The sequence below is a fragment of the Amphiprion ocellaris genome, chromosome 15, assembly GCF_022539595.1.
Source record: "Amphiprion ocellaris isolate individual 3 ecotype Okinawa chromosome 15, ASM2253959v1, whole genome shotgun sequence".
Classification (NCBI taxonomy): Eukaryota; Metazoa; Chordata; class Actinopteri; family Pomacentridae; genus Amphiprion; species Amphiprion ocellaris.
The window spans coordinates 9,512,078-9,523,705 of NC_072780.1; the positions used below are offsets into that span (position 1 = coordinate 9,512,078).

The following is an 11,628-nucleotide window of genomic DNA, read 5'->3' on the forward strand; positions in this document are numbered from 1 at the left end:
CATGTGCTTTTCAGCTCCAATAAAAAGAACTTTTACCATGGTAAACACTATCGTGGTACATTATTGTCTGTTTGCACTGGCCAAAGTTCATGTGCAAAATGTTTTAATTAACTATTGAAAACTGAAATGAATACCCTGACACAAACTGAGTTGATGTGGTCTTTGATGTTTCAGATTTTAGCTTGTCAAGATAAACAGTTCTCTCAGATAAAGTTAATCATATTAAAGGTAATGTCAGCAATTCATCATCCAATACACTTGTTGTGAAAATCAGCAAATACCTCCTTATGGTACAGCAGCTGTCCATTCTGTGCATCGCTGAAAAAAAAAACTGGTTGTACAGTCCTGGCTCTGTCAAAGGGAAACAAAGTGGTTACAAAGTGATCTACACAACATTCCAGTGTCTCCTGTGCACGTTTCTGCTTGTGCACAGGGCAGACTGGAACAGGAAAGCTAACTACCTAAATATGCTAGCTAGCTAAATATGAACAATCTTCCTCTAGAGTCACATAAGTTAAGAATAATTTAAACTTAAACGAAGCAGCAGAGTAAATGAAGAAAAGTTTATTGTCACATCATACTGCAGAATATACAGCTTAAGATACAAATCAGAATGCATTAGGTGACAATATGTACTCATATTCACGATTACATAATAAAAATAACAGAATTGAAGTAAAATGATATAAAATTGTAAAAACGTCCCCAGGAATAAGCCATTACTACATTTACCTACACACAAAGAGGAAAAATGAAGCAAACTATAGCTTCACAAAATATGTAGGGAACGAATTCACATAAAAAAAAAAATGATCACAATTGGTCTTCACACAGACACAAACCTGAGAGTGACAAATATGTTCACTTGTCAAGCTCTAAAAAAACATCTGTTATATACTGGCAATGCCAGTCAACACAGAGTTTGGAAAGGGCAAATAAGGTAGCTGCCTTCAGCGACATCCAACAAAGGATTCATTATATTTCTCGAATGGCTGCTGGCTGCTCATGGAATTCCTTGATTTCTGCACAGACCTCCTTCCAGACTTCTGCTTGAAAATAGGAGAGCGGAGGAACTGCAAGTCTGTGAACTTGTCTCCGCGCCGAAGTTTCCTGTGAAGGTGTGATTATAATTGTTGAGCATTCAGAGTGAAAATCAGTGAACCATTTAGAGGAACTCACAGAGAAAGTGCTGTAATACCTCTAAGAATGAACCCTCATTTATGCTGCTGTTGCCTGCCTTTGTTCACTCAGACTGAACTAAAAGAAAATGGCGAATGCTGCTCCAGTGTGCAATTACATGTAGCGCGTCAGCCATCAGGAATCAGAGGCGTTAAGTGCAGCATAACAGCATTTGTGTCTCATGTGGTGCATCGGCTTCAAGGTGAAACAGCAAAGCACCCGTTTCATCCCCATACCTTACACACAGAACAACTAAGCGTAATACAGGTGTAGCAGTCTCCCCCTAAAGAACAGGCTGCGTGAAAGGGGCTAATAGGAGGAGTATATTAGGTAAACTTACGCGTTTAGTGAAGGCTCTTTATAGTCAACCGTCATGGTGCAGCGCCGCTTGCGAGCAGGAACAGGGGTGGAGCATCGGGAGTCAGAAAGGCGCGAGCCACCACAGGAGAACTTGCGACAGGCTGCAGGGGATAGATTGGTCACATCACACAGACTCAAGCCCCGCCCTGTTGTCCTTACACCAAGCCCACCTGTTGAAACGTGAAGGAAGATGTGAACCACAAGAATGAAAAACTGAAAACAGGAGTTGTGTGAATTCATTTCCATACACCCATGAGCAGAGTGCAATAAAGTCAACGCACAGAGAAAAGACAATAAAATGAAAATGTGATCTGGCCCAGCCATGTGCTCACTGATACTTTCATCGTGATAGTGACATTCAATTCTGACTCGCAGATCAAATAACATCTTACGTTTCTTCATTGTTTTAAGCAGCTGTGGTGTTTGGTGGGGTAAAAGAGCTGGAGCTTCGCAGGTAGAATCTCCGAAATTGGAGAGGACATTGTCTAATCTCATCATCTCAGCTTCCACCAGGGGGCTGACAGGAAGTAAAGAGTCCATCATCTCCTCCCGAGGCTCTGAAAGACCGAGACAAACAAACACACAAAACCATCCTAAATTCATTATAGGTCTTAGAAAAAAGTAAGAGGTTTAATATCTTTAATGTGCAAAACTGGTTTCATAACAGGCACATATAATAACAAAAAGAGCAATCAGAGAACGCAGTACTCTGCCAAGGCTGCTCAGTCGTTGTATGATTTCCGACGGCCGAAATCTTTAAAAAAAATTTGTGGCCCGCAGCATCTGATTTGTAGAAGGATCGCAATAATGTGATTGTCAGCAGACAGCTGACGAAGTGTTCACTTGTCGCAGTTACCGCAAAGCCGTGTCGCTCTCTCGCAATGATACAGAAATCTTTAACAAATCCGTGGATCCAGACTATAAGCCGCATCACTGTCAAAATCTAATCACTTGGTCCTTGTGTCATTTCTGACCTTCCCTGAAAATTTGATCCAAATCAGTGAGTCCGTTTTTGAGTAATGTTGCGAACAGACAGACAAACCAACGCCGATCATCACATAACTCCGCTGCCTTCCTCGGTGGAGTAATTACTTTAAACCAAAATTCACTCCTTCAGCGGAAATGCACAAATTTAAACCTCTTTGGCTGTTGTCGTGCCAACAGACTCTAAAGTATATATTAATGTCAAAATGAAACAGCCCTATGTAAGACAAGCACTTAATTTTATCATCCCTTTTATGTCATATCATTTTTAGAATAATGGTTAGTGATTAACATGTCGTGAGAAATCGAGCTAATACCCAACTGTTTGAAATTTATATCCCATCATAACAAGTGCATTTATCTCATGCTCGGGGAAGGACAGTGTATCATGGATAATGGTATATAAAAGCAATGGAACAAGTTATTAATAAAGGGAAATTTTCTGCCTTTTATGAAGCTGCTTATTATTAGTGCTGCCTAAATACTGTGAAGTACGGCAGCTTCTTCTTTTCATAACGGTCTTTCTTGTAGCTTTAGAACCTGAGCACTACTTCACAGTTAAAACAGGAGATTTAGCATTTGCTCACCTTGGTGATTTTCTTGTTCCAACCTTACAGGGTCGGGGCTGTTAGAGAAGGTAGAATCAGGTGAGTAATGGAGATGACCTTCATCCTTTTTTGATTCTGCAGCCTTTGGGCTTGATTCTTCATCTCTAAAGACTAGAAAACACAAAAAGAGAAGGTGTTTAATTGTAAGCATAAAAACAATAGAGAGAATAACTACAAATTAAATATGAAACTGAAGTTGAGAATGACAAATCTAAAAACTCACCAGAGATCTCCTGTTTCGGAGGGATATTTTCTTTCCGTCTGACTACGTTAGAGGACCGACCTCTACGTGTGATGATGACTTTTGTATGGTCAGGAGAAGTCTGTCTCCTTTTGGTCTTCTGAGGGACATAAAGGCTGTCCTCTGATTCAGAAGACGGTGATGATGAACTAGATTCCTCCTGTCTGGAAACCACAGATGAAGCTTCAGTTTGGGCTTTCTCCTTTTGTGGACACTCTTCATTTATGGGCGTGGCAGGTTGATTGTCGTCGGCCTTGGCCTTGAATGGTGTGACGTGTACTGCCTCTTCGCAGTCAAAGTCAAATGTGTCATTAAATCCCAATGAAGTGTTGAGCTTATTGCTCTGTGGCGGAGGTGCTGTTTTGGCCCGTGTGGCTGACCGGTCCCGACTCTTTGAGCGGGCTCTGGGCTTAGGATTCTCCCATGGCTTCTTTAATGGAGCCCGCTCTGGTTTGCGTCCTCTCTCTGGTTTCTGTAAAGCTGGTTCTGGTTTGGGACGAGGCTGCTGCTGAGCTTGTTTCTTGCTACGGCGCTGCCGGCACTTTTTGTGTGGGACAGGCTCAGGAGTAGAGTGCTGGAACTCCTCTATGTCGCAATGATTTGCAATCTGTGGTTCAACTTCTTGTCGCTTTTGATTTGGATTTTCACTGTCAGTGCAAATTGGACTTGAAGTTAAAGCCCCCAAGTCAGTGACTGGGTCTACCTCACTCAACAACCTCTGTTCTTGTACGCGTTCCGACCTCCTCCTGCTTCTTCTGTCTGTGCGCTGACGCCTCACACCCACCGAAGGTGGCAAGGTAACCTCTTTGTCACATTGAAGTCCATTCTTTTTGGAGGGGTGAGCATCTATGAAGAAAAAGACAAAAATCAACATTAAAATTTACTTAGCACAATTTTAGGATTACGATATATGCAAAAGTTTATCAAAATACCACAAACTGTATACAACTGCTGTCCTGTCATAATCTAAAAAAAATGATGAACAAGTTTAGGTCTGAAAAACTGTTAAATATTGGTTGTGGATGATTTGTAGAATAGATTTTATTGCTATCTATGTAACAACTCAATGCCAAGCAAAACGTGTGTTAATTATTTTTCCTTGGGCTAAACTTGGATCAGCAATGTTACTTTTATTTTGGATTTTTTTTTAGCTTATTATGGAATGTGAACATGTTTTGTTTACATAAAAAAAATAGAAATCTACAACTCCACATCAGTGACAAAAAATAGTCTGGTACGATTATGGTTGACACTTAATATTGACCTGAAATATGAGAGTATGTGTATTTATACCTGCAGTAATTGGTGATGCTTCACACAAGAAGTGCTCATCAGGTTTCTGGCTCGTCCGCTTTCCTCTGTAAATTGTGAGAAAACAAATTCCAATAACTCAAGATAAAAGATGTGACAAAATCTTATGTGACAAATTTAGAATCTTAAAACTTACTTTTCTAAATCCACATTGTCTTGGGGTTCAACAAGGATATTTGGAGGTTTAGTCTAGAACAGCAAACAAAGAAATGAAACATTTTTCCACAACGCTGACATGCAGTATTTCACAATCCTTTACATGGTTCACTGATTTGTCAGGATAACTTTGAGAGAGCGTACCTCTGAAGCACTTGCTGCCAGAGCTTCCTGCTCTTTCAGCTTCCTCTTGAGCAGAAGCAGGTGAAGGAACAAAGCCTGTTGCTCCCTTTTCAGCTGCAGAATCACTGCATTAGACTGCCTCACTTTCTCCTTTTCAGCTTGCAGCGCAACAGCCAGTGCCTTGTTGTTCAACTGGACACCCTTAAGGATGGTGTGTGTTGAGTTGGCCACTGGGAGAAAACACAGGAATGATATAGAGTTTGTCTTGAGGCAAAATCCATTGTCATATCAGCATCCCCTGCACTCCTGCATGTATAAATGTTAGAACCTGCCAATTACCAGTAGCCCCTAAATGTCCATTATCAATACAGTCAGACAATATGGCAGTTACAAAATCTGCAGTTTAGAGGTGCAGTGTTGCAGATTGGATGGAAATAGCTCTTAATGGGCTGCATTTGAGTTCCCATTTCATTCATGACAACAAAAACAGAAAAACATGTTAATGAGAACAGCTTTAGTGCGAGTGTGTCTGTATTTAAAGGAAATATGTGGGCGCTCTGGCACAACTGGTTGAGCGTCTAACCCATAAACAGGGGCTATATCCAGCCCATGGCCCCTTGGTGCAGGTCCTTCCCCTATTCTTCTCCCCATGTTTCCTGTCTCTCTCTCTCTCTCTATCGACTGTATTATACAATTAAGCCTACAAGGCTGAAAAAATAACTTAAAAAAAGGCAATATGTGCCGGCAAAGGAAACAGCAGACAGTGAATGGTATCGTTAGCCACAACAGCCACACAATGTGGTAACTGTCAGGATTTTACTATTGTTGTGGTGACATTGTCATTTAAAAAAAGCAATCCTTCAGGTTTTCGGCTTCTCATATGCTGAGAGTGCACGTCGACTGAATTGTGTTCACTTTTGCAGCCAAAAGCAGACATCTCGTGCTTTACTTGAGGCTGACATTCTGAGTTAGCAGAAGCAGGCTAGAATGTAAACAAAGCTGATTATGGACAGATGGATAGCTAGACTGTGAGGCTGCTGCTGAAGACGCAGCATTTTACTGTTTGAGCTGGACTAATATTGATTTGTTAGGTGGTAAGGAGCAGCTCAGTAAAATTTTGACTCAGCATACACAGTAAAGATGATTTTTCACCACGAGACGTTTAAGCAACAATCGTCCTTTAAATTATTTCCTTACCATTGCTTTTGTTTATCATTCTGGATCGGCCCCTGCTGGGAGCTGAAGCACTGGCCAGCCGTTTGTTCCTCTTCTCCTTCATCCTCTCCTTGATGTCCTCCAGGCTCTGCTGGAAAGACTTCTTCTGGGCCCGTTCTTTCACCATGGCTCAGGATCTATGATTATGTCAAAGTGTCATAAGTTATTCAGGAGCTTAACAGTGCAGCCTGGCGATACATTTCAGCAAAACATATTACGATGTTTAGGTGCTAGCTAACAAGCTAAGTTAGCAAGCTAGTAGACGTTAACGTCTGCCAATGCATTAGGCGACTTTCAGTAACTGCAGTCTGGCTTTGTATTTTAAAAAAAACGTTAAAATGAAACATACCGGAAGATGTGTATCGCCAGGTTACTTGGTTTGTATGTTTTCGCTTTAAAAAACGAGTTCGTGGCTTAAGTTTGGGAAAAAAATTAATCCATTTATCTGCGCTGCTCCGTCCTGCGACAGTTGCCGTTCGAATTGAGAGCCGCGGCCGCTGATTGGTGGAAGTTTGAGCGACGTCAGTTCCTGAAAGTGACACAATTGGTCGCTAGATGGCGCTAAAGTTCAACAGAAAATGATTCCACATTTCACTGCTGGGGAGAAGTAATTCATTGGCATTCATTGTTCGTCTGCATATTCCGATCCTTTGAGACTAAACAGCAGACTACCACACAGCACTACAATTATCTAATTATAATTCTTGGCATTTCAATCAGTCCCTTTTCGCTCTTCTCCTGTCTGTCTATTGGAAACAAACAAAGCAAAGTGGAGCCTCTGCACCATGTGCACCGCTGGGGAATGGAGGCATAGTAAACTTCTTTTAAAAAGTGAATTAGATTACGACTCATCAAGGGTCAGGCTTATTCAGTACCTCCTGAATGAGTATTCATAATTGACTGCTGAAGATAAGAGCTTGAGCAGGGCTCTGTAAAATGCTCTGCTGCATGTGGATGGAGCTGATAATTAATCTCAAAACCTTCTGACAGGCAGTGTTTGAGGCATATTCCTTGAGGTTTTTCTGAAACTCTTATGGCTGGCTCAAGCCAAGGTTGCACAGTGGCTCAGAAAATCAGCCAATTAACAGATGAATGCAAATTTTAAATTGGGCTAGTAAATCTTTTGACAGTCTCTTCCAGTGTCCAGGCTATTATCTGCTTGCATTGGGCCTGTAGAAACACACATTCTTTTCTGCACACTCACACAACTGTCTTTCTTCTGCCACTCTGAGTCCTTAAGTACCCATTACTACTCCTCTCAGGTTTCTCTCAATAAATGTTCCGTAAATATTGGATCGCTTGGTATTATATAACTAGTCATGACCTCATTTACTTTCCCAAGTCAAAGTCAAACGGGGCATGTCATGCTTGGCAGGGCACAGGGAAGAAACTTGTACCTTTCATACATTTCACTGCAGCTAATAGCATCCATTTGGACCTTCTGTCAGTGATGATCCAGGAAAGTGTGCATGGTAACCAACTGAATGGCATATTGAGGCTACAAATGATGTTTGGTAAATTTTGGGTGCCTCAGTCTTTATTTTTATGCAAAAGCCAGCCTGCAGTAAAGCCAATGAACAGTTCTTGATTTTGCTGGATTTTCCCACTAACATTTGGTGCTTTCTACGTTTTCAGTTGGATTATTTACACGTTGTTTGCATTAGGATATGTAGCGGTTAACCTTTATGCTGAACAAAATGAATAAAAATTTTATTACAGATAAAAATCCAACCTAAACTCCACCTAACGGTAGTTTAATAGCAGGCACGCCTTCTTATTGTAGCTTTGGGGATTGAGTAAGTGTAGGCATGAGTGTTCTGTTTCAAAATGAGCTATATAGGCCTGTAATGACTCACTGTTTTAACAATAACATCACTTCTGTTGATGTAAAAGGTGTATTATTCTTTTTGAAAGCAAGCAAATGCTACAGCTGTTCCAGCTCAGCGGGGAAACACTGACTGGTGCTTTTTGTGTGTTTTTGTGAGTCTGTCTATATTAAAGAGCAAAAGAAAAAGACAGAGTGGAAGAGAGAACATATAAAGTCAGACAGATAGACAGCCAGAGGGACTCCACAGGTTTTAGCTCAGCTTGTTTTAATGGACAAATCCATCACACAGTCATTTCTTGTCACCCCTTACTATCCACATGTCAGCAGCCTGGAGAGAAACTTATTGTTACAGGTGCTGCAAAGTGTAGGAGAAACTGATTAAAATGAAAATATTGCGAGTGTTGTGGCAGCCAGAAAAATGAGGGCACGTTAAAGATATAGAAACAAGATGACTATAAACACATACTGTATGAATACATTGCCTTTTTTAGTATAACAGTAGCTAGTACAAGTCTGTTTACCTACCGATGTTCCGCTGTGATATCTTTATTATCAGGAGATTATGAATTCATTCCAGTCCAGTCAGATCTCTCGCTCACACATCCCTGTCCAGACAGTCTGACTGGCCAATGAAATGATCATCTGCTTTTCTACCAGATGAAAAGTATTAACTCTAATCTCTGTGCTTGTCTACTTGTGCCAAAAATACACAAGCTTGCTTTTTAATATGGAAAATGTGCATTTGGTGCCATAGTCACAGTTTATGGTAATGAAATCATAACACGGGTTGTGCAATCAAAGCCCAAAACCAAACTCTGAAACAGAAACAGCTTAGGAAGTCAGATTATGGCTTGTTTTATGGAGCTTAGATTGACTGTAAACTGACAGTTGAGAGTGTGGCCACCTAGGTCCTTATGTTTTTTATAATTCAGTTTGCATTACATGAAAGGGAACATCAAATCACACAAGTATACAATACTCAGAAAGCTGTTTAACTCCTGGGGATGGGAGATCATAAAACAGAAAGTATATATTGACTTTCTTTGTAAGAAACGGGCCATTCTACAACGTATTATAATGTCGCAGAAGAATTCCATCATGACATTTTTCCTTCCATGGATGCAAAGTGGCGTCTGACTGCATCTCTAACAAACACAACTGGAGGAGCGCTCCTTTAACCAGACGACTGCAGCACCGAGGCACAGACACACAATTGGTTCTCTGTGGGTTGCAGCTTGCCCATTATGCCTTGCAGCCTGCTCTTGAACACCCCGCTGAGCTATTTACTTCACAGCCAACATCCCCTCCGTTTACTGATCTGTTGCTCCATGCCATACCGCTGCACTGCCTCCGCAGGACCGGAAAGCCTCAGAGGGAGTTAACAAATCCTGTCTGGTGCTGCAAGAGCAACAAATGTTACTTAGGCAAGAAGTGGAATTGACTGCTGCGCCTGAACTTTCAACTTTTGCTCCCTGGGTAGATGTGGAAGTGTGCTGACCCAGACAGATGGTGCTTGTGCCACAGCTCCACTCTGCCCACTCACCTTTTATCATTTTTTTTATTTATTTTTTTTTGTCCACAAGAGCTGGAGAAGCATTGTTCCCACAGGGCAGCATGCACAGGGTGTGTAGGAGTGCCAACCTTCAGATGTACAATACTTTGACCAGAGCACAAGGGTTGCTGTTAATAATCTGGTCAAATGCAGTGACGTTTCTTAATGGATCAGTCTTTTTTTTTTTTTTTTTTTTTTACAGGTCAGACTCCTGAAAACGCATGCCATATTAACTTACACAACTTAAATTTTGTCCCTTTAGAGCTCACTGATTGGGACTGTCTCATTTGTTTAATACATGCAAAAACCAAAGTGTGGAAACAATGCACTGTTTAATTAATGGGGGCTAGTTTGCATGCCAGGAAGTTTTTGTTCCTGGCAAAGGAATAGTCTTGTACAAACCTCTCAAGTATCCAAAATAAATCCCCTCCCATTAAACAGTGAATTGACATTTTCACACTTCGAGCTTTACAGGTGCTGGTTGGCAGATTTGACCTTCAAACTGGACCAGGTTACTTGTATCCCAATGTTTTCAGTATTCCAGCACCAGCTTCATATTCATCACTCATGGGATCATCCTCTCCTCTAACCCTTGTCTAGACAGTAAATAAGGTCTCCCCAGAATAATTTATTCTTTCAACCAACTAACTCTAAAAATACTATGCAAAGAAAGTTTTTCAGTTGTACTTTAAGTTCAATTTGTTTAAAAATGTGCTTTTTCCATCTCGTGTTGTATTTATCCATGACTACCTTTGTTTTATGACTCGAATTAAAGTGAAATGTGCAGAAGTCAAAATGACGCATCCTCATGCCAAGAGCTTATTATAGCCTTTTGTCTGTGTGGACAGCAAGCAAAAGCTGCCCTTTCACGGCATCCACATCTCTGCACTGTATCTTTGTAGTCTCTCCAGGTAGCAGAGAAAGAAAGATTCCCCGGATGCCAAGTCAGGCTTTTGTATTGCTGACATGTGTTTATGTGTGCCTGCCGTGAATTTGATAGCGGCGTAGAGAGACAGAAAGCTGGTGCAGAGAGTAGCCACAGACTCATTGTGAGATAACCAAAGAAAGATGACAGAAGGTGAAGGAGAAAAGGCAGGGAAGGCTGGCGAGCGATTTAGCCAGGGATTTAAGGGGCCATCAGAGATCTGAATTAGACAGCCTGTGTAGAACTGAGCATCCCACACACAGATGTTCACAATCATCACCCTAGACAATTATTAATGATAATAATAATAATAATGACTGTGGTGACAACTGGGAGAACCATGAGGCAGTGAATGATTGAATTATAACTCTCTGAATTGGCCAGTGGAGTTATTTAGTTTGGAGTGGCTGCGGCAGACAGAAGTAAAAATATCGAGCTAATTAATCCACTTTGGTGTCAGTTAGCTGATGACAGACCAAAACAAGAAGATAGTCTGAGGGGTTGTAGAAAGTGTAGAGGAGCAGCAACCGTACAGCTTCTGCCCTGACGTCGACCTCTGGGAAGGGATAAAGGACCAGCGTTTAGATAAGGTCAGCATGGAATGTCCTCACCAATCACACACACATTCAGTCAGGCCAGGGCTTGTTCTGAAGCAGCAGTACACACTCTCCATACCTTTAGGCTGTTGAAATTACCTGCCTTTACAACGTAAGTGCACCAAATTGACCACAATGCTCCGGGGTTGCAGTGTAGTGGAGTTCATCAGGAAGACGGACAATAACGGAACATTCCTGCTTTGATTTATCCCAGAGAATGAAGCTGGAGGGTATGTAGGGGGGCCTTCAAAGTCTCCCCGCTATAGATTTGTCCTTCTCATTTTGTTTTTTTTAAGGGAAATACTTGAACACACACCAAGGAAAGATTAGGTTTGCGTGCTGCTAAGTAGCAAAGGAGGATGATTTGGGTTTAGGTCCGAGTTGGAATACAGAGATTTATGGGTTCGGGAGGAGGTGATGTCTGACTGCGTCTTTGTGCGTCTACATTTCTGGCAGTGTTTAGGTGAACACGTACACAGGCAGCTGAAAAGACTAAGATAGATGTTGGTTCCTGCATATGCTCTTATTTAATAAGCCTGTGGAGCAAAAT

General features: G+C 41.4%; 1 protein-coding gene across 1 annotated transcript; it reads right to left on the reverse strand.

Moving 5' to 3' along the window:
- Positions 1-549: 549 nt before the first annotated feature.
- Positions 550-6,663, reverse strand: sgo1 (shugoshin 1). The gene is made up of 10 exons (XM_023285150.3): positions 6,527-6,663; positions 6,160-6,314; positions 4,984-5,192; positions 4,820-4,872; positions 4,666-4,730; positions 3,355-4,218; positions 3,111-3,242; positions 1,932-2,096; positions 1,520-1,709; positions 550-1,110 (listed from the first exon to the last, which is right to left on the reverse strand). Exons 2-10 carry the CDS (start codon positions 6,302-6,304, stop codon positions 951-953), a joined length of 1,983 nt encoding a protein of 660 aa, XP_023140918.2. The 5' UTR covers positions 6,305-6,314; positions 6,527-6,663; the 3' UTR covers positions 550-950.
- Between the last annotated feature and the right edge of the window lie 4,965 nt (positions 6,664-11,628).